This window comes from Taudactylus pleione, unplaced genomic scaffold (assembly GCF_031769625.1).
Source record: "Taudactylus pleione unplaced genomic scaffold, aTauple2 ptg001056l, whole genome shotgun sequence".
Taxonomy (NCBI): domain Eukaryota; kingdom Metazoa; phylum Chordata; class Amphibia; order Anura; family Myobatrachidae; genus Taudactylus; species Taudactylus pleione.
Window position 1 is genome coordinate 2,034,625 of NW_028285457.1, and position 24,140 is coordinate 2,058,764.

The window sequence follows — 24,140 nt, forward strand, 5'->3', positions numbered from 1 at the left end:
GTTTCTAGTGGCCAGCCCCTGTAACCACCCACAAACGGCTTTTCCTGTCACTGATTTAGCCGGGCTGTCTATGCTGGGCGAGCGTACGCTTCCTGATCGCTCTAACTAGTTTGCGCACTCGCACTGCGATGTATACGCATGCACACAATGCAAACCATCGGCAGCTACAAGTGAACGGGTCTGAATTGGGCCCTGTGTCCCAATATTTTTACCTTTTAAAATAAAGATTTCCCACCTTTTCACCTGCTCAAAAAATGTGACTTTGCTGGATAAATGCAATGTGAGTTTGGATCTGAATTACCCCCAAAGTGTCTGTTACATCACTGATTGCAGCTACTATATTGCCAGTAACAGCCACACTGGTGTCCGGGGTCACTTCCAGCATTGATCCCTATTATTAGTGGAGAAGCCAGGCACCACACCATTCTGTGCAGTGAATGGCACACTGGCATTAGCACAACTTGGGCATAATTGTTGACTATCATACGTAATATCGGAGTCTATTGTCTCCAGGTCCCTGACACTGGGACTGATTTATTAAAGATCGCAATATTGCGAACGCACGCAGTTCATCTGCGATAGTATGCTAATACTTAGTGAACGCTATGCCGTCGCAGCACTACAGGACGCCCGCTTTACATTGCACACATCCATAATACTTAGCAGAATAGCGAAACCATCGGTAACAGTGAGTACCATCGCAGCCTCACGCACACTTACACAGGCTCTGATCTTACTCAGTAATTGCTAACAACCACGTACGCTATCAGGCCTCATACTGCATATGGCATTGCAGTGGCTATTTTATGCACGCCCCTGCAACGGTGTGCGAACGCCCTGGCACGCCTGCGTTTCCCCTACCACCCCCCGTCACCCACCACAAACGATGTGCTTCCTGTCAGTCAATCAATCTGCGAGGGGTCTGCGTAGCCTCTGTGATCGCAGTCCCGATCCCAATAGCTAGTTCGCACACTGCGATGCATAAGCAGAATTCAGCAATCGCCCAATTACGTGTGTAATCGCAGTTGCGTACGACGGTGAATCAGGCCCTCTGTCACTCTGGGTGATTTAGCACTATAGCGATTACTGAGTTTCCCAGCAATCCGCATTTATTTGCATGTAGCAGCCCTCAGGTCTCACTATGAGACAGCTCTGAGCGTCTGCTGCCCCTGAGTCAGGTTTCACAACTGCTTTTTATCCAACTACTTATGTAACACGAGTAATAAACGGTTTTCATTATGAAGCCGGACTTTACCCATCGGATGAACAATGCAAATATCATTTATTTTTGTCTATTGTTTAATCAAAGCTGGTTAAAGTGAGATGTACAGAATTAAATTGTTAACTGTAGTGATAGATTCTGTTTGGGCCCTCAGTGTATTATTTATGTAGTGTGTACAGTTGATTTAGTATAGACATATTCGTGTCAGTACGGGTAGATTTCTCTATAAAAAAATATACTGATTTTTCTGCTGGATTCTAAAACGCTGCGCAATTTCAGCATTTTTGACCCCCCACCCAATCTGGATTTACTGGAATATGACTATACTAACCCCCCTGGAAACAGCAGAGGGTCTAATGCTGGGTACACACTTCAGCAAACATTTGACCGTCACGTATCTGTTCGTAAGCTATATACACTTACCAATCGGTCACTCGATATGTCTGTCCTGACATCACAACTGTGTGGGCATTTAAATTTGCCCAATCAGTTGCGATGTCAGTGGTGGTGGTCCCTGCGGCCAGTGTACGGCGGGTATAAGCATTCACTGAAAATAGGAAGAAGAAAATGGCTATCGCACCAGACTTTATATTCTTCATATTGCACGAGAAGAAAACCCCATATAAATTATTATTATTAATGACAATATTGTCTCAATGTTTATATTATATCGGGGGTGTTGCCCAATGACAACTAGTAGAAACACTCAAAACAAAAATGGTAGAAAGGAGTTGTCTCTTTATGGCGCACGACTTTCTAATTAAAATGTAACTTTTATTCCATTCCAATAAAATATAAAAATTTGCAGTGAAATATTAAAAACCAACATACAACAACAATAGATGTGAATACAATGTAAGTAAAAAACAACAAAGTCCCACTATGTGTGTCTCAGGTTATCCTATAGTGCGTATCCAAATATATTTTATATTTGTGATCATATATATCTTTAATTTAAGAATTTAAGGAATCAAAACAACAAATTGTGGGTCTGATTCAGAGCCAGACGCTATTTGCGGACGCTCGTTCAGAAAAAGGGGGTGGCTATTTAAATTGAGCGATCGCTCTTTGCGGTCTGTTGACGCCTCTATGTCTGAACAAGCGTCCGAAAAATGCGCTCGCTATTTTGAAAAAAACGCCCCCTGGCCGCTCGCATCCTACGTCATCTCCACTATTTATTAGATTAATCGAGTACATCTAAAGGCGTCTGAACTGCTCGCTATTCTTGTGGTAGCATTTTCCTACCGCAATCATGCGAACAGTTCAGGCTAAAAGACAACCAAGTGACGTGGTCGATGACGCTGCTTTGTTAATTATGCACACCCTTAAAACGCCCGTTTTGACCGTTTGGCACGCCTGCGTTCTGATCACCACTCCCCGTTTTCAAGCACCTTCCCCTGTTACCACCCACAAACGCCTCCTCCTGTCACTCATATTAGCAGGCATTCGCTATTTTGCCAGCACACGAATTTCGACCGCACTGACTGGTTCGCGCATGCGTATTACAACCCATACGCATGCGCAGTTGTGCGAACATTGCTCGGAACGAACGAGCGGCTCTGAATCAGGCCCTGTGTCCTCTACATATATACTGTGTATATACTCTGCACTTATTAGGTGGTACAGGACACATCAGATGTATACAGTACAGTATGTGCATCATACCTGTATATTCCAAATCATAGCTCCATACTGTACATAGATCTATATAATAATTTATGGGTCATGGGCCTGATTCAGCAAGGAACGCAGTAGCGTATACTGTATGCACGCAATCAGTCAATTAGTTTGCAGCGCGCACATGTGCGAGTTGGGCGCTGCGCTAGGAATTGCGTACGCAGTGACTACGCAGACCCATGGCACAGTGATTGACAGGAAGTGCCATTTGTGGGTGGTGATGGGGGGGTGGTCAGGCGATCGCAGACGTGCCAGTGCGTTTCAACGCCGTTGCATGGGTGTGCATAAATTATCCACTGCGATACCAGACGCTGCCTGAGGTCTCATAGCGTGCGCAGAAGTTAGCAATTCCTGATTAATGTCGGGGCTTCATTAACTGTCCAATGTTACCGATTGTTTCGCTATGTTCCCCTAGTATACGGATGTGAGTATGGGGAAGTGTGCATATGGCTCCGATGTTACTGCATGTTACAGATTGTTTCGCTATGTTCCCTAGTATACGGATGTGAGTATGGGGAAGTGTGCATATGGCTCCGATGTTACTCAATGTTACTGATTGTTTCGCTATGTTCCCTAGTATACGGATGTGAGTATGGGGAAGTGTGCATATGGCTCCGATGTTACTCAATGTTACTGATTGTTTCGCTATGTTCCCTAGTATACGGATGTGAGTATGGGGAAGTGTGCATATGGCTCCGATGTTACTCCATGTTACAGATTGTTTCGCTATGTTCCCTAGTATACGGATGTGAGTATGGGGAAGAGTGCATCTGGCTCCGATGTTACTCAATGTTACTGATTGTTTCGCTATGTTCCCCTAGTATACGGATGTGAGTATGGGGAAGTGTGCATATGGCTCCGATGTTACTCAATGTTACTGATTGTTTCGCTATGTTCCCTAGTATACGGATGTGAGTATGGGGAAGTGTGCATATGGCTCCGATGTTACTCAATGTTACTGATTGTTTCGCTATGTTCCCTAGTATACGGATGTGAGTATGGGGAAGTGTGCATATGGCTCCGATGTTACTCAATGTTACTGATTGTTTCGCTATGTTCCCTAGTATACGGATGTGAGTATGGGGAAGTGTGCATATGGCTCCGATGTTACTCCATGTTACAGATTGTTTCGCTATGTTCCCTAGTATACGGATGTGAGTATGGGGAAGAGTGCATATGGCTCCGATGTTACTCAATGTTACTGATTGTTTCGCTATGTTCCCCTAGTATACGGATGTGAGTATGGGGAAGTGTGCATATGGCTCCGATGTTACTCAATGTTACTGATTGTTTCGCTATGTTCCCTAGTATACGGATGTGAGTATGGGGAAGTGTGCATATGGCTCCGATGTTACTCAATGTTACTGATTGTTTCGCTATGTTCCCTAGTATACGGATGTGAGTATGGGGAAGTGTGCATATGGCTCCGATGTTACTCAATGTTACTGATTGTTTCGCTATGTTCCCTAGTATACGGATGTGAGTATGGGGAAGTGTGCATATGGCTCCGATGTTACTCCATGTTACAGATTGTTTCGCTATGTTCCCTAGTATACGGATGTGAGTATGGGGAAGAGTGCATATGGCTCCGATGTTACTCAATGTTACTGATTGTTTCGCTATGTTCCCTAGTATACGGATGTGAGTATGGGGAAGTGTGCATATGGCTCCGATGTTACTCCATGTTACAGATTGTTTCGCTATGTTCCCTAGTATACGGATGTGAGTATGGGGAAGAGTGCATATGGCTCCGATGTTACTCAATGTTACTGATTGTTTCGCTATGTTCCCCTAGTATACGGATGTGAGTATGGGGAAGTGTGCATATGGCTCCGATGTTACTCAATGTTACTGATTGTTTCGCTATGTTCCCCTAGTATACGGATGTGAGTATGGGGAAGTGTGCATATGGCTCCGATGTTACTCAATGTTACTGATTGTTTCGCTATGTTCCCTAGTATACGGATGTGAGTATGGGGAAGTGTGCATATGGCTCCGATGTTACTCAATGTTACTGATTGTTTCGCTATGTTGCCCTAGTATACGGATGTGAGTATGGGGAAGTGTGCATATGGCTCCGATGTTACTCAATGTTACTGATTGTTTCGCTATGTTGCCCTAGTATACGGATGTGAGTATGGGGAAGTGTGCATATGGCTCCGATGTTACTCAATGTTACTGATTGTTTCGCTATGTTCATTAGTATACGGATGTGAGTATGGGGAAGTGTGCATATGGCTCCGATGTTACTCAATGTTACTGATTGTTTCGCTATGTTGCCCTAGTATACGGATGTGAGTATGGGGAAGTGTGCATATGGCTCCGATGTTACTCAATGTTACTGATTGTTTCGCTATGTTCCCTAGTATACGGATGTGAGTATGGGGAAGTGTGCATATGGCTCCGATGTTACTCCATGTTACAGATTGTTTCGCTATGTTCCCTAGTATACGGATGTGAGTATGGGGAAGTGTGCATATGGCTCCGATGTTACTGCATGTTACAGATTGTTTCGCTATGTTCCCTAGTATACGGATGTGAGTATGGGGAAGTGTGCATATGGCTCCTATGTTACTCAATGTTACAGATTGTTTCGCTATGTTCCCTAGTATACGGATGTGAGTATGGGGAAGTGTCATATGGCTCCGATGTTACTGCATGTTACTGATTGTTTCGCTATGTTCCCCTAGTATACGGATGTGAGTATGGGGAAGTGTGCATATGGCTCCGATGTTACTCAATGTTACTGATTGTTTCACTATGTTCCCTAGTATACGGATGTGAGTAAGGGGAAGTGTGCATATGGCTCCGATGTTACTCAATGTTACTGATTGTTTCGCTATGTTCCCTAGTATACGGATGTGAGTATGGGGAAGTGTGCATATGGCTCCGATGTTACTCAATGTTACTGATTGTTTCGCTATGTTCCCTAGTATACGGATGTGAGTATGGGGAAGTGTCATATGGCTCCGATGTTACTGCATGTTACTGATTGTTTCGCTATGTTGCCCTAGTATACGGATGTGAGTATGGGGAAGTGTGCATATGGCTCCGATGTTACTCAATGTTACAGATTGTTTCGCTATGTTCCCTAGTATACGGATGTGAGTATGGGGAAGTGTGCATATGGCTCCGATGTTACTCAATGTTACTGATTGTTTCGCTATGTTCCCTAGTATACGGATGTGAGTATGGGGAAGTGTCATATGGCTCCGATGTTACTGCATGTTACTGATTGTTTCGCTATGTTGCCCTAGTATACGGATGTGAGTATGGGGAAGTGTGCATATGGCTCCGATGTTACTCAATGTTACTGATTGTTTCGCTATGTTCCCTAGTATACGGATGTGAGTATGGGGAAGTGTGCATATGGCTCCGATGTTACTCAATGTTACTGATTGTTTCGCTATGTTCCCTTAGTATACGGATGTGAGTAAGGGGAAGTGGGCGTCCTTATGTCAGGCTGCGATCGCAGTGCGAATACAAACATTTACATGTCACCACTGATATTAGCAACGCAGTTACGGGCATATAAGCAGAATAGCGATCCTTTGTGAATCAGGCCCAATAACACTAGTATCACGTCCAGTTCTGTCACTGGGAGATAACAAGACTTAAATTCCCTTCACATTAGTCCAGTGGCGTATGGACAAAATAATTACTATTAAGATCCAGATCATATTTCATAATCACTATGGGGTCGTCTGTCCTGGTTTATTTCCTTCAAATTAATCCACTAGTAACTGGACAGATATCTATATGGTAAAGGTCCAGGACACCCCCTCTGTGTTATAAATGCACTAAGATAATTCACTTTTCCTTACCAGAAATCTATTTTCTTTTATCACACTAAATATCTTATAATATATAACACTGTTCATGTGGTCCTTGGAAATTCATAATATAATATCTTTTATCATTCGGTATTTGTTGCTGATTCATGAGAATCGCTCTGTTTTCCACCCTGTGTCATTATATGGTTACTTCACACTAATGCCCCTTTTATACCAGAGCAAAAACCTGGGTTATTGCTGGGTCTACCCGGGTCGCAGCTCACTGTAAAAGGGTCCCTGAAAAATAACCCGGGTCTAGTGACCCAGCAATCCAGCGAGGTAGTTACAAGGGTGTGAACGGGGCTGACCTGAGAATAACCCAGATCGATGGTGCTGTGTAAATGGTGTCTGACCTGGGTTGGAACCATGTCTGAAAACCTAGGTCAGACCCAGGTTTTTGGTGGAAAAGAGGTATTAGATTGTCAATATTTACTATGCTCTGAAGTACGGAAACAAAAATATGCCTCTGTCTATTTAGCTTCACAAGCAGACTTGGTTATTGCTAAGCTACTGTGTTTCCATCCATGGATCTCTGCATACAATATTGAGCAGACTTAAGTTAATGTAATCATTTATACTTTGTAACAATCAATTAAGCACAGAGGCTACTGTATCCCCGAGCACAGAGGCTACTGTATCTTTGTCTGTCATGTTCCCGAGCACAGAGGCTACTGTATCTTTGTCTGTCATGTTCCCGAGCACAGAGACTACTGTATCTTTCTCTGCCATGTTCCCGAGCACAGAGGCTACTGTATCTTTCTCTGTCATGTTCCCGAGCACAGAGGCTACTGTATCTATGTCTGTCATGTTCCCGAGCACAGAGACTACTGTATCTTTCTCTGCCATGTTCCCGAGCACAGAGGCTACTGTATCTTTCTCTGTCATGTTCCCGAGCACAGAGGCTACTGTATCTATGTCTGTCATGTTCCTGAGCACAGAGGCTACTGTATCTATGTCTGTCATGTTCCCGAGCACAGAGGCTACTGTATCTATGTCTGTCATGTTCCCGAGCACAGAGGCTACTGTATCTTTCTCTGTCATGTTCCCGAGCACAGAGGCTACTGTATCTTTCTCTGTCATGTTCCTGAGCACAGAGGCTACTGTATCTTTATCTGTCATGTTCCCGAGCACACAAGCTACTGTATCTTTGTGTCATGTTCCCGAGCACAGAGGCTACTGTGGGCCTGATTCAGAGCCACTCGTAAGTGGCAGCTCGTTCGCTCCGAGCGATGTTTGCCCAACTGCACATGCGTACGGATCGTTATACTCATGCGCGAACCAGTCAGTGCTGTCGAAATTCATGTGCTCGCAAAATAGCGAATGCCTGCTAATTTGAGTGACAGAATGAGGCGTATGTGGGTGGTAACAGGGGAAGTTGCTTGAAAACGGGGAGTGGAAATCCGACCGCAGGCGTGCTTAAAGGTCAAAACGGGCGTTTTAAGGGAGTGCATAATTAATCCAGCAGCGTCATTGACCATGTCACTTGGTTTTTTTTAACTCAGAACTGCTCGCAAAATAGTGGTTGAAAAAGCCAACCACAAGAATAGCGAGCAGTTCATACGCTGGTCGATGTACTCGATTAATCTAATAAATAGCGGACATGACGTATGGTGCGAGCGGCCAGGGGGCGTATTTTTCTAATTTACGTTCGCATGTTTTGCTCGCTCGTTCAGACTTAGAGGCGTGAACAGACAACAAAGTGCGAACGGTTCATTTGAATAGCCACCCTTTTTTAGAAAACGAACAACCGCAAATAGCGAGCGGCTCTGAATGAGGGCCTGTATCTTTCTCTGTCATGTTCCTGAGCACAGAGGCTACTGTATCTATGTCTGTCATGTTCCCGAGCACAGACGCTACTGTATCTTTGTGTCATGTTCCCGAGCACAGAGGCTACTGTATCTTTCTCTGTCATGTTCCTGAGCACAGAGGCTACTGTATCTTTGTCTGTCATGTTCCCGAGCACAGAGGATACTGTATCTTTCTCTGTCATGTTCCCGAGCACAGAGACTACTGTATCTTTGTGTCATGTTCCCGAGCACACAGGCTACTGTATCTTTCTCTGTCATGTTCCCGAGCACAGAGGATACTGTATCTTGGTCTGTCATGTTCCCGAGGCTACTGTATCTTTGTCTGTCATGTTCCCGAGCACAGAGGCTACTGTATCTTTGTATGTCATGTTCCCGAGCACTGAGGCTACTGTATCTTTGTGTCATGTTCCCGAGCACAGAGGCTACTGTATCTTTGTGTCATGTTCCCGAGCACAGAGGATACTGTATCTATGTCTGTCATGTTCCCGAGCACAGACGCTACTGTATCTATGTCTGTCATGTTCCCGAGCACAGAGGCTACTGTATCTTTGTCTGTCATGTTCCCGAGCACAGAGGCTACTGTAACTATGTCTGTCATGTTCCCCAGCACAGAGGCTACTGCATCTGTGTCTGTCATGTTCCCGAGCACAGAGGCTACTGTATCTGTGTCTGTCATGTTCCCGAGCACAGAGGATACTGTATCTTTCTCTGTCATGTTCCCGAGCACAGAGGCTATTGTATCTTTGTGTCATGTTTCCGAGCACACAGGCTACTGTATCTTTGTCTGTTATGTTCCCGAGCACAGAGGCTACTGTATCTTTGTCTGTCATGTTCCCGAGCACAGAGGCTACTGTATCTTTCTCTGTCATGTTCCCGAGCACAGAGGCTACTGTATCTTTGTCTGTCATGTTCCAGAGTACAGAGGCTACTGTATCTTTCTCTGTCATGTTCCCGAGCACAGAGGCTACTGTATCTTTCTCTGTCATGTTCCCGAGCACAGAGGCTACTGTATCTTTCTCTGTCATGTTCCCGAGCACAGAGGCTATTGTATCTTTGTGTCATGTTTCCGAGCACACAGGCTACTGTATCTTTCTCTGTCATGTTCCCGAGCACAGAGGCTACTGTATCTTTGTCTGTCATGTTCCCGAGCACAGAGGCTACTGTATCTATGTCTGTCATGTTCCCCAGCACAGAGGCTACTGCATCTGTGTCTGTCATGTTCCCGAGCACAGAGGCTACTGTATCTGTGTCTGTCATGTTCCAGAGCACAGAGGCTACTGTATCTTTCTCTGTCATGTTCCCGAGCACAGAGGCTACTGTATCTTTCTCTGTCATGTTCCCGAGCACAGAGGCTACTGTATCTTTGTCTGTCATGTTCCCGAGCACACAGGCTACTTTATCTTTCTCTGTCATGTTCCCGAGCACAGAGGCTACTGTATCTGTGTCTGTCACGTTCCCGAGCACAGAGGCTACTGTATCTTTCTCTGTCATGTTCCCGAGCACAGAGGCTACTGTATCTTTCACTGTCATGTTCCTGAGCACTGAGGCTACTGTATCTATGTCTGTCATGTTCCTGAGCACAGAGGCTACTGTATCTTTCTCTGTCATGTTCCTGAGCACAGAAGCAACAGTATCTTTCTCTGTCATGTTCCCGAGCACACAAGCTACTGTATCTTTGTGTCATGTTCCCGAGCACAGAGGCTACTGTATCTATGTCTGTCAAGTTCCCGAGCACAGAGGCTACTGTATCTTTCTCTGTCATGTTCCCGAGCACAGAGGCTACTGTATCTTTCTCTGTCATGTTCCCGAGTACAGAGGCTACTGTATCTTTGTCTATCATGTTCCTGAGCACAGAGGCTACTGTATCTTTCTCTGTCATGTACCCGAGCACACAGGCTACTGTATCTATGTCTGTCATGTTCCTGAGTACAGAGGCTACTGTATCTTTGTGTCATGTTCCCGAGCACAGAGGATACTGTATCTATGTCTGTCACGTTCCCGAGCACAGAGGCTACTGTATCTTTGTGTCATGTTCCCGAGCACAGAGGCTACTGTATCTTTCTCTGTCATGTTCCCGAGCACAGAGGCTACTGTATCTTTCTATGTCATGTTCCCGAGCACACAGGCTACTGTATCTATGTCTGTCATGTTCCTGAGCACAGAGGCTACTGTATCTTTGTCTGTCATGTTCCCGAGCACAGAGGCTACTGTATCTTTGTCTATCATGTTCCTGAGCACAGAGGCTACTGTATCTTTCTCTGTCATGTACCCGAGCACACAGGCTACTGTATCTATGTCTGTCATGTTCCTGAGCACAGAGGCTACTGTATCTTTGTCTGTCATGTTCCCGAGCACACAGGCTACTTTATCTATGTCTGTCATGTTCCTGAGCACAGAGGCTACTGTATCTTTGTGTCATGTTCCCGAGCACAGAGGAAACTGTATCTATGTCTGTCACGTTCCCGAGCACAGAGGCTACTGTATCTTTGTGTCATGTTCCCGAGCACAGAGGCTACTGTATCTTTGTCTGTCATGTTCCCGAGCACAGAGACTACTGTATCTGTCTGTCATGTTCCTGAGCACAGAGGCTACTGTATCTTTGTCTGTCATGTTCCCGAGCACAGAGGATACTGTATCTTTCTCTGTCATGTTCGCGAGCACAGAGACTACTGTATCTTTGTGTCATGTTCCCGAGCACACAGGCTACTGTATCTTTGTGTCATGTTCCCGAGGCTACTGTATCTTTGTCTGTCATGTTCCCGAGCACAGAGGCTACTGTATCTTTCTCTGTCATGTTCCCGAGCACAGAGGCTACTGTATCTTTCTCTGTCATGTTCCCGAGCACAGAGGCTACTGTATCTTTGTCTGTCATGTTCCCGAGCACAGAGGCTACTGTATCTTTCTCTGTCATGTTCCCGAGCACACAGGCTATTTTATCTTTCTCTGTCATGTTCCCGAGCACAGAGGCTACTGTATCTTTGTCTTTCATGTTCCCGAGCACACAGGCTACTGTATCTTTGTGTCATGTTCCCGAGCACACAGGCTACTGTATCATTGTCTGTCATGTTCCCGAGCACAGTGCTTACTGTATCTTTGTCTGTCATGTTCCCGAGCACAGAGGCTACTGTATCTATGTCTGTCATGTTCCTGTGCACAGAGGCTACTGTATCTGTCTGTCATGTTCCCGAGCACAGAGGCTACTGTATCTTTCTCTGTCATGTTCCTGAGCACAGAGGCTACTGTATCTATGTCTGTCATGAATCTGAGCACAGAGGCTACTATATCTTTCTCTGTCATGTTCCCGAGCACAGAGGCTACTGTATCTTTCTCTGTCATGTTCCCGAGCAGAGGCTACTGTATCTTTCTCTGTCATGTTCCCGAGCACAGAGGCTACTTATTCTTTCTCTGTCATGTTCCCGAGCACAGAGGCTACTGTATCTTTCTCTGTTATGTTCCCGAGCACAGAGGCTACTGTATCTTTCTCTGTCATGTTCCCGAGCACAGAGGCTACTGTATCTTTGTCTGTCATGTTCCCGAGCACAGAGGCTATTGTATCTTTGTCTGTCATGTTCCCGAGCACACAGGCTACTTTATCTTTCTCTGTCATGTTCCCGAGCACAGAGGCTACTGTATCTTTGTCTGTCATGTTCCCGAGCACACAGGCTACTGTATCTTTCTCTGTCACGTTCCTGAGCACAGAGGCTACTGTATCTTTCTCTGTCATGTTCCTGAGCACTGAGGCTACTGTATCTATGTCTGTCATGTTCCTGAGCACAGAGGCTACTGTATCTTTCTCTGTCATGTTCCTGAGCACAGAAGCTACAGTATCTTTCTCTGTCATGTTCCCGAGCACACAAGCTACTGTATCTTTGTGTCATGTTCCCGAGCACAGAGGCTACTGTATCTATGTCTGTCAAGTTCCCGAGCACAGAGGCTACTGTATCTTTCTCTGTCATGTTCCCGAGCACAGAGGCTACTGTATCTATGTCTGTCATGTTCCTGAGCACAGAGGCTACTGTATCTTTGTGTCATGTTCCCGAGCACAGAGGAAACTGTATCTATGTCTGTCATGTTCCCGAGCACAGAGGCTACTGTATCTTTGTGTCATGTTCCCGAGCACAGAGGTTACTGTATCTTTCTCTGTCATGTTCCCGAGTACAGAGGCTACTTTATCTATGTCTGTCATGTTCCTGAGTACAGAGGCTACTGTATCTTTGTGTCATGTTCCCGAGCACAGAGGATACTGTATCTATGTCTGTCACGTTCCCGAGCACAGAGGCTACTGTATCTTTGTGTCATGTTCCCGAGCACAGAGGCTACTGTGTCTTTCTCTGTCATGTTCCCGAGCACAGAGGCTACTGTATCTTTGTGTCATGTTCCCGAGCACAAAGGAAACAGTAGCTTTCTCTGTCTTGTTCCCGAGCACAGAGGCTACTGTATCTTTCTCTGTCATGTTCCCGAGCACAGAGGCTACTGTATCTATGTCTGTCATGTTCCTGAGCACAGAGGCTTCTGTATCTTTCTCTGTCATGTTCCCGAGCACACAGGCTACTGTATCTATGTCTGTCATGTTCCTGAGCACAGAGGCTACTGTATCTTTGTCTGTCTTGTTCCCGAGCACAGAGGCTACTGTATCTTTGTCTATCATGTTCCTGAGCACAGAGGCTACTGTATCTTTCTCTGTCATGTACCCGAGCACACTGGCTACTTTATCTATGTCTGTCATGTTCCTGAGTACAGAGGCTACTGTATCTTTGTGTCATGTTCCCGAGAACAGAGGATACTGTATCTATGTCTGTCACGTTCCCGAGCACACAGGCTTCTTTATCTATGTCTGTCATGTTCCTGAGCACAGAGGCTACTGTATCTTTGTGTCATGTTCCCGAGCACACAGGCTACTGTGTCTTTGTGTCATGTTCCCGAGGCTACTGTATCTTTGTCTGTCATGATCCCAAGCACAGAGGCTACTGTATCTTTGTCTGTCATGTTCCCGAGCACTGAGGCTACAGTATCTTTGTGTCATGTTCCCGAGCACACAGGCTACTGTATCTTTGTGTCATGTTCCCGAGCACAGAGGCTACTGTATCTTTTTGTCATGTTCCCGAGCACAGAGGATACTGTATCTTTGTCTGTCATGTTCCCGAGCACAGAGACTACTGTATCTATGTCTGTCATGTTCCCGAGCACAGAGGCTACTGTATCTTTCTCTGTCATGTTCCAAGCACAGAGGCTACTGTATCTTTCTCTGTCATGTTCCCGAGCACAGAGGCTACTGTATCTTTCTATGTCATGTTCCCGAGCACAGAGGCTACTGTATCTTTGTGTCATGTTCACGAGCACACAGGCTAATGTATCTTTGTGTCATGTTCCCGAGCACATAGGATACTGTATCTTTGTGTCATGATCCCGAGCACACAGGCTACTGTATCTTTCTCTGCCATATTCCCGAGCACAGAGGCTACTGTATCTTTGTCTGTCATGTTCCCGAGCACAGAGGCTACTGTATCTTTCTCTGTCATGTTCCCGAGCACAGAGGCTACTGTATCTTTGTCTGTCATGTTCCCGAGCACAGAGGCTACTGTATCTTTGTCTGTCATGTTCCCGAGCACTCAGGCTACTGTATCTTTGTCTGTCATGTTCCCGAGCACAGAGGCTACTGTATCTTTGTTTGTCATGTTCCCGAGCACACAGGCTACTGTATCTTTGTGTCATGATCCCGAGCACACAGGCTACTGTATCTTTCTCTGTCATGTTCCCGAGCACAGAGGCTACTGTATCTTTGTCTGTCATGTTCCCGAGCACAGAGGCTACTGTATCTTTGTCTGTCATGTTCCAGAGCACACAGGCTACTGTATCTTTGTCTGTCATGTTCCCGAGCACAGAGGCTACTGTATCTTTGTGTCATGATCCCGAGCACACAGGCTACTGTATCTTTCTCTGTCATGTTCCCGAGCACAGAGGCTACTGTATCTTTGTCTGTCATGTTCCCGAGCACAGAGGCTACTGTATCTTTGTCTGTCATGTTCCCGAGCACACAGGCTACTGTATCTTTGTCTGTCATGTTCCAGAGCACACAGGCTACTGTATCTTTCTCTGTCATGTTCCCGAGCACACAGGCTACTGTATCTTTGTCTGTCATGTTCCCGAGCACACAGGCTACTGTATCTTTGTCTGTCATGTTCCCGAGCACACAGGCTACTGTATCTATGTCTGTCATGTTCCCGAGCACAAAGGCTACTGTATCTTTCTCTGTCATGATCCCGAGCACAGAGGCTACTGTATCTTTCTCTGTCATGTTCCCGAGCACAGAGGCTACTGTATCTTTGTCTGTCATGTTCCAGAGCACACAGGCTACTGTATCTTTGTCTGTCATGTTCCCGAGCACAGAGCTTACTGTATCTTTGTCTGTCATGTTCCCGAGCACAGAGGCTACTGTATCTATGTCTGTCATGTTCCTGTGCACAGAGGCTACTGTATCTTTGTCTGTCATGTTCCCGAGCACAGAGGCTTCTGTATCTTTCTCTGTCATGTTCCTGAGCACACAGGCTACTGTATCTATGTCTGTCATGTTCCCGAGCACAGAGGCTACTGCATCTGTGTCTGTCATGTTCCCGAGCACAGAGGCTACTGTATCTTTCTCTGTCATGTTCCCGAGCACAGAGGCTACAGTATCTTTCTCTGTTATGTTCCTGAGCACAGAGGCTACTGTATCTTTATCTGTCATGTTCCCGAGCACAGAGGCTACTGTATCTTTGTCTGTCATGTTCCCGAGCACAGAGGCTACTGTATCTTTGTCTGTCATGTTCCCGAGCACACAGGCTACTGTATCTTTCTCTGTCATGTTCCTGAGCACAGAGGCTACTGTATCTTTCACTGTCATGTTCCTGAGCACTGAGGCTACTGTATCTATGTCTGTCATGTTCCTGAGCACAGAGGCTACTGTATCTTTCTCTGTCATGTTCCTGAGCACAGAGGCTACTGTATCTTTCTCTGTCATGTTCCCGAGCACACAAGCTACTGTATCTTTGTGTCATGTTCCCGAGCACAGAGGCAACTGTATCTATGTCTGTCATGTTCCCGAGCACAGAGGCTACTGTATCTATGTCTGTCATGTTCCTGAGCACAGAGGCTACTGTATCTTTGTGTCATGTTCCCGAGCACAGAGGATACTGTATCTATGTCTGTCATGTTCCCGAGCACAGAGGCTACAGTATCTTTGTGCATGTTCCCGAGCACAGAGGCTACTGTATCTTTCTCTGTCATGTTCCCGAGTACAGAGGCTACTGTATCTATGTGTCATGTTCCCGAGCACAGAGGCTACTGTATCTTTCTCTGTCATGTTCCTGAGCACAGAGGCTACTGTATCTTTGTGTCATGTTCCCGAGCACAGAGGCTACTGTATCTTTCTCTGTCATGTTCCCGAGCACAGAGGCTACTGTATCTATGACTGTCATGTTCCCGAGCACAGAGGCTACTGTATCTTTGTGTCATGTTCCCGAGCACAAAGGATACTGTAGCTTTCTCTGTCATGTTCCCGAGCACAGAGGCTACTGTATCTTTCTCTGTCATGTTCCTGAGCACAGAGGCTACTGTATCTATGTCTGTTATGTTCCTGAGCACAGAGGCTGACTCTATTTGTTTAGCTTACTCAAGCATGCACCGTTAGTGATAGCTTCCTACGTTATCTCACTCGCTATTACCGTCTTATAACACATGACAAACCTTAGTTGATTTAATAGTTGTAAATTTACTCTCAATACCGTCTGTCTCTGTTCGCCGTATATACAGTATAGTACTGACAAATATATCATCGCACTTACAAACTGGCGAAGTGTTACAATAAACAAATCCCCAAAACCATAAAAGTGCGTGGCTTAGCCGGTTATGTTTCACACACATCTTTTATTACCCGATTCCGTCATATTAACTTATGATCTAGCCATTATCTAGCGAAGTGTTTTCCATTCTGGCTTCAAATTGGCTAAATCTTCGCCACAGGCATAATAGTGCTAGTATAATGATTACAAATTACCAGCAACTTCAGATAAGATAATGTGTTAAGAAATGATCACTCTCACAAATGATTGCATTGGTAGCTTTCTATGCTGTGTAGCAATCGAACACACAGGCTACCAGCTCCCGGGCACAGAGGCTGACTATTCATTTAACTTATTCAAACATGCACATTTAGGGTTCTAGTTACTAAGCAGTGTTAGGAGAGTGAAAAGTGATAAGGTGCCAGCCAATCAGCTCCTAACTGTCATTTTTCAAACACAGCCTGTGAGATGGCAGTTAGGAGCTGATTGGCTGGTACCTTCTCACTTTCACTCTGTCTCCTAACACTGCTTAGTAATTAGACCCCTTAGTGATACATTTCTATGTTTTCACCTGCTATTTCTTCTCTTATAACACAGGGCAAACCTTAATTGATATGATAGTTTGAAGTTTACTATCAATTATTTAACAGAGTACTATATTCAAAATTGATCACTTTCACAAATTGTTAAACTAGATTCCATATACACTTTGTATCAATCGGACCTACTTGTCCAGCTCCCAAGCACACAGGCTGCTTCTATTTCTTTAGCTCGCCAGGCATACATGATTAGTGAGAGGCTTCTGCGGTTTCACTAACTGGTCCCTGCTTGTGACACTGGGCAGATACACTTGATACATTAGTTTGTATATGGTCTTAATAGATTACTATCTGTATTACATCTAATACCTCTTTTCCACCAAAAACCCAGGTCCGACCTGGGTTTTTGGACATGGTTCCAACCCTGGTCAGACCCAGGTCAGACCCATTTACATTGCACCTTTGATCTGGGTTACTCCCAGGTCAGCCCTGTTCACTCTGAACTCAGGTCTGCCCTGCTAAACCTGTGAGGTCATAAAAAGTGGGAGGTGAATGCTCCACAACCACCAATCCTCTCATTTTAGGCATGATCCAGGTCAGATAACCTGGGTTGCACCGTTTACACTGTACCATTACCTGGGTCCATCCTGGGTCCAACCCTGGTAGCTACCTGGGTTGGATTGCAGGGTCACTTGACCCAGGTTATTTTTCAGAGACCCTTTTACACTGAGCTGCGACCCGGGTAGACCCAGCAAAAACCCAGGTTTTTGCTCTGGTGTAAAAGGGGTATTACAGTGTAACATACAGTATATCAGATTATCACATTCACAGATTGTTACATCAGTATCATTTAATTCTATGTAGTGATCAAGTACACAGACCGCCTCTGCCAATTCCTCTATTCAGGGGGACGGTATACAGTCAGGAAGCAGACGTCAGAAATGCCGACCGCCGGCTTCCCGACTGTGCAATCCCAACAGGGGACTAATGATAGGCGTCGAAATCCCGACGCCTAACATTATCCCTACGACGGGAGCCCGATGCCCGGCATACCGAACGAAGGTAAGCCGGGCGGCGGGCGTGGACAGCCGTGCGCACGAGGGGGAGAGGTTAGGGACTCCCAGGGGGGGACTTAGGGTTAGGCTAGGGGAAGGGGGTTAGGGTTAGGCACCCCGGGGGGAGGTTTGGGTTAGGCACCCCCCCGGGAGGGTTAGGTTTAGGCCGCGGGGACGGGGGGGGTTAGGTTTAGGCACTTAAGGGGGGGGGGGTTAGGCACTAGACGGAGTTTAGGGTTAGGCACCCCTAAGGGAGGGTTGGGGGGGGGAGAGGGTTAGTTATACTTACCTTAATTACCTGTCGGGATCTTCACTGCTGCAGGTCATCCAGGGTCGGGATTTGAACCACCGGACATAGGTCCGGCGTTCATTCATACCAATCCCCAGGCAGACATAGTGAACTTTAGGCTCTGACGTACGTACAGATTACCCCCTGCCTGTGACACTGCGCAGGGCAGTAACTGTTATACACACTGGGATAAATTATGAATTCATATAGAGTTCTCACACACAGCGAGACTACCGCAGACTTGCATTGCCCCGCCTCACCCCTACACACACACACACACACCCGCATTGCCCCGCCTCACCCCTACACACACACACACCCGCATTGCCCCGCCTCACCCCTACACACACACACCCGCATTGCCCCGCCTCACCCCTACACACACACACCCGCATTGCCCCGCCTCACCCCTACACACACACACCCGCATTGCCCCGCCTCACCCCTACACACACACACCCGCATTGCCCCGCCTCACCCCTACACACACACACACACCCGCATTGCCCCGCCTCACCCCTACACACACACACCCGCATTGCCCCGCCTCACCCCTACACACACACACCCGCATTGCCCCGCCTCACCCCTACACACACACACCCGCATTGCCCCGCCTCACCCCTACACACACACCCGCATTGCCCCGCCTCACCCCTGCACACACACACCCGCATTGCCCCACCTCACCCCTACACACCCGCATTGCCCCGCCTCACCTCTACACACACACACCCGCATTGCCCCGCCTCACCCCTACACACACACACCTGCATTGCCCCGCCTCACCCCTACACACACACACCCGCATTGCCCCGCCTCACCCCTACACACACACACACACCCGCATTGCCCCGCCTCACCCCAACACACACACACCCGCATTGCCCCGCCTCACCCCTACACACACACACCGGCATTGCCTCGCCTCACCCCTACACACACACACCCGCATTGCCCCGCCTCACCCCTACACACACACACCCGCATTGCCTCGCCTCACCCCTACACACACACACCCGCATTGCCCCGCCTCACCCCTACACACACACACCCGCATTGCCCCGCCTCACCCCTACACACGCACCCGCATTGCCCCGCCTCACCCCTACACACGCACCCGCATTGCCCCGCCTCACCTCTACACATACACACCCGCATTGCCCCGCCTCACCCCTACACATACACACCCGCATTGCCCCGCCTCACCTCTACACATACACACCCGCATTGCCCCGCCTCACCCCTACACATACACACCCGCATTGCCCCGCCTCACCCCTACACATACACACCCGCATTGCCCCACCTCACCCCTACACATACACACCCGCATTGCCCCACCTCACCCCTACACATACACACCCGCATTGCCCCGCCTCACCCCTACACATACACACCCGCATTGCCCCGCCTCACCCCTACACACACACACCCGTGACACATGACAGATGGGAGGATAGTAATGAGTGTGACAGATGGGAGGACAGTAATGAGTGTGACACATGGCAGATGGGAGGACAGTAATGAGTGTGACACATGGCAGATGGAGGACTGTAATGAGTGTGACACATGGCAGATGGAGGACAGTAATGAGTGTGACACATGGCAGATGGAGGACAGTAATGAGTGTGACACATGACAGATGGGAGGACAGTAATGAGTGTGACACATGACAGATGGGAGGACAGTAATGAGTGTGACACATGGCAGATGGGAGGACAGTAATGAGTGTGACACATGGCAGATGGGAGGACAGTAATGAGTGTGACACATGGCAGATGGGAGGACAGTAATGAGTGTGACACATGACAGATGGGAGGACAGTAATGAGTGTGACACATGGCAGATGGGAGGACAGTAATGAGTGTGACACATGGCAGATGGGAGGACAGTAATGAGTGTGACACATGGCAGATGGGAGGACAGTAATGAGTGTGACACATGGCAGATGGGAGGACAGTAATGAGTGTGACACATGACAGATGGAGGATAGTAATAAATGTGACACATGACAGATGGAGGACAGTAATGAGTGTGGCACAGGACAGATGTAGGACAGTAATGAGTGTGACACATGACAGATGGGAGGACAGTAATAAATGTAACACACGGATATGGGAGGAGAGTGTCGCAGTGGAAGCTATGCTGAGAAGCAGTGTCACTATATGGAGCACCCTGGGGATATAACGTTAAATAATAGTCGCTACTAGGAAGTAAGAAGTACACTCTGCCCAATACAAAGATGGCTGCGCCTGGAGAGAGCAGCCGTCACCATGGAAACGAGTGTGCTGGGGGCGGATCACGTCTCTATGGAGATGATAAGCGTCTCCCTGGTAACACAACGCTGGGATACTACAGGTCACTGGCACCCGGTACACGCCAGTGAGTCACCCCGGTTACACCAGACACGGACCGGGACCCCGGAGCTGATTCTGTCACAGCGGCCATGTCTGATCTGGACTCCGAGGAGTTCGAGGAGGAGGCAGAGCCCGACCTGGGGGTGAGAGAGGGCATGTCGGGTCACTGGGGTTACTAGGGGGTGATAGAGGAGATACCGGGTCACTGGGGTTACTATGGGTGAGAGAGGAGATTCCGGGTTACTAGGGGTGATAGAGGAGATACCGGGTCACTGGGGTTACTAGGGGTGAGAGAGGAGATACCGGGTTACTAGGGGTGATAGAGGAGATACCGGGTCACTGGGGTTACTAGGGATGAGAGAGAGGAGATACCGGGTCACTGGGGTTGCTATGGGTGAGAGAGGAGATGCCGGGTCACTGGGTTTGCTAGGGGTGATAGAGGAGATACTGGGTCACTTGGGTTACTAGGGCTGCGAGAGAGGAGATACTGGGTCACTGGTGTTACTAGGGCTGCGAGAGCGGAGAAACCGGGTCACTGGGGTTACTAGGGATGAGAGAGCGGAGAAACCGGGTCACTGGGGTTACTAGGGATGAGAGAGAGGAGATACCGGGTCACTGGGGTTACTAGGGATGAGAGAGAGGAGATACCGGGTCACTGGGGTTACTAGGGATGAGAGAGAGGAGATACCGGGTCACTAGGTTTGCTAGGGGTGATAGAGGAGATACCGGGTCACTGGGGTTACTAGGGGGTGATAGAGGAGATACCGGGTCACTGGGGTTACTAGGGGTGAGAGAGGAGATACCGGGTCACTGGGGTTACTAGGGATGAGAGAGAGGAGATACCGGGTCACTGGGGTTACTAGGGATGAGAGAGAGGAGATACCGGGTCACTGGGGTTGCTATGGGTGAGAGAGGAGATGCCGGGTCACTGGGTTTGCTAGGGGTGATAGAGGAGATACTGGGTCACTTGGGTTACTAGGGCTGCGAGAGAGGAGATACTGGGTCACTGGTGTTACTAGGGCTGCGAGAGCGGAGAAACCGGGTCACTGGGGTTACTAGGGATGAGAGAGCGGAGAAACCGGGTCACTGGGGTTACTAGGGATGAGAGAGAGGAGATACCGGGTCACTGGGGTTACTAGGGATGAGAGAGAGGAGATACCGGGTCACTGGGGTTACTAGGGATGAGAGAGAGGAGATACCGGGTCACTAGGTTTGCTAGGGGTGATAGAGGAGATACCGGGTCACTGGGGTTACTAGGGCTGCAAGAGAGGAGATACCGGGTCACTGCGGTTACTAGGGATGAGAGAGAGGAGATACCGGGTCACTGGGGTTACTAGGGATGAGAGAAGAGATACTCTGTCACTGGGTTTACTAGGGCTGCGAGAGCGGAGATACCGGGTCACTGGGGTTACTAGGGATGAGAGAAGAGATACTCTGTCACTGGGTTTACTAGGGCTGCGAGAGCGGAGATACCGAGTCACTGGGGTTACTAGGGATGAGAGAGAGGAGATACAGGGTCACTGGGGTTACTATGGGTGAGAGAGGAGATACCGGGTCACTGGGGTTACTATGGGTGAGAGAGGAGATACCGGGTCACTGGGGTTACTAGGGCTGTGAGAGAGGAGATACTGGGTGACTGGGGTTTCTAGGGCTGCGAGAGCGGAGATACCGGGTCACTGGGGTTACTAGGGGTGAGAGAGGAGATACCGGGTCACTGGGGTTACTAGAGGTGAGAGTGGAGATATCAAGTCAGTGGGGTTACTAGAGGGTGATAGAAAAGATACCAGGTCACTGGGGTTAGTAGAAGGTGATAGAGGAGATACCGGGTCACTAGGGTTACTAGGGCTGCGAGAGCGGAGATACCGAGTCACTGGGGTTACTAGGGATGAGAGAGAGGAGATACAGGGTCACTGGGGTTACTATGCGTGAGAGAGGAGATGCCGGGTCACTGGGGTTACTATGGGTGAGAGAGGAGATACCGGGTCACTGGGGTTACTATGGGTGAGAGATGAGATACCGGGTCATTGTGGTTACTAGAGGGTGATAGAGGAGACACCCGGTCACTGGGGTTACTAGGGCTGCGAGAGAGGAGATATCGGGTCACTGAGGTTACAAGGGGTGAGAGAGGAGATACCTGGTCACTGGGTTTACCGGGTCACTGGGCTTACTAGAGGAAATACCTGGTCACTGGGGTTACTAGAGTGTGATAGAGGAGATACCGGATTACTGGGGTTACTTGAGGTGAGAGAGGAGATACCGGTAACTGGGGTTACTAGATGGTGAGAGAGGAGGTACGCGATCACTGGGGTTACTTGGGTCTGAGAAAGGAGGTTCCGTGTCACTGGGGTTACTAGGGTTGATAGAGCAGATACCGGGTCACTGAGGTTACAAGGGGATGAGAGAGGAGATATCGGGTCACTGAGGTTAGAATTGGTGAGAGAGGACATATCGGGTCACTGAGGTTACAAGGGGTGAGAGAGGAGACATTGGGTTACTGGAGTTACTAGAGGGTGAGAGAGGACATCTTGGGTCACTGAGGTTACAAGGGGATGAGAGAGGAGATACCAGGTCACAGGTGTTACAAGGGATGAGAGAGGAGATACAGGGTCACTGGGGTTACTAGGTGTTAGAGAGGAGATACCAGGTCACTGGGGTTACTAGGTGATAGAGAGGAGACACTGGGTCACTGGGGTTACTAGTGGGTGATAGAGGAGATACCGAGTCACTGGGGTTACTAGGTGTAAGAGAGGAGATACTGGGTCACTGGGGTTACTAGGCTGTGAGAGAGGAGACACCGGGTCACAGGGGTTACTAGGTGTGATAGAGGAGATACCGGGTCACTGGGGTTACTAGGTGTGATAGAGGAGATACCGGGTCACTGGGGTTACTAGGGGGTGATAGAGGAAACACCGAGTCACTGGGGTTACTAGGTGTAAGAGAGGAGATACTGGGTCACAGGGGTTACTAGGTGTGATAGAGGAGATACCGGGTTACTAGGGTGTGAGAGAGGTGACACCGGGTCACTGAGGTTACTAGGTGTGAGAGAGGAGACACCGGGTCACTGGGGTTACTAGGGGTGAGAGAGGAGATACCGGGTCACTGGGGTTACTAGGGGTGAGAGAGGAGATACCGGGTCTCTAGGGTTTCTAGGTGTTAGAGAGGAGATACTGGGTCACTGGGGTTACTAGGTGTGAGAGAGGAGATACTGGGTCACTGGGGTTACTAGGTGTGAGAGAGGAGACACCGGGTCACTGGGGTTACTAGGGGGTGAGAGAGGAGATACCGGGTCACTGGGGTTACTAGGGATATGAGAGAGGAGATACCGGGTCACTGGGGTTACTAGGTGTGAGAGAGGAGTCACCGGGTCACTGGGGTTACTAGGGGGTGATAGAGGAGATACCGGGTCTCTGGGGTTACTCGGTGTAAGAGAGGAGATACCGGGTCACTGGGGTTACTAGGTGTAAGAGAGGAGATACTGGGTCACTGGGGTTACTAGGTGTAAGAGAGGAGATACCGGGTCACTGGGGTTACTAGGGGTGA

At 48.1% G+C, this 24,140-nt stretch overlaps 1 protein-coding gene across 1 annotated transcript in view; it reads left to right on the forward strand.

Moving 5' to 3' along the window:
- The first annotated feature begins 20,438 nt into the window (after positions 1-20,438).
- LOC148453948 (radial spoke head 1 homolog) overlaps positions 20,439-24,140 on the forward strand; it is a 41,408-nt gene continuing 37,706 nt past the window's right edge. The window contains exon 1 of the mRNA XM_088461461.1: positions 20,439-20,743. Within this exon, the coding sequence (XP_088317587.1) occupies positions 20,690-20,743 (54 nt within the window). The 5' untranslated portion in view covers positions 20,439-20,689. The remainder of the gene's footprint in view (positions 20,744-24,140) is intronic.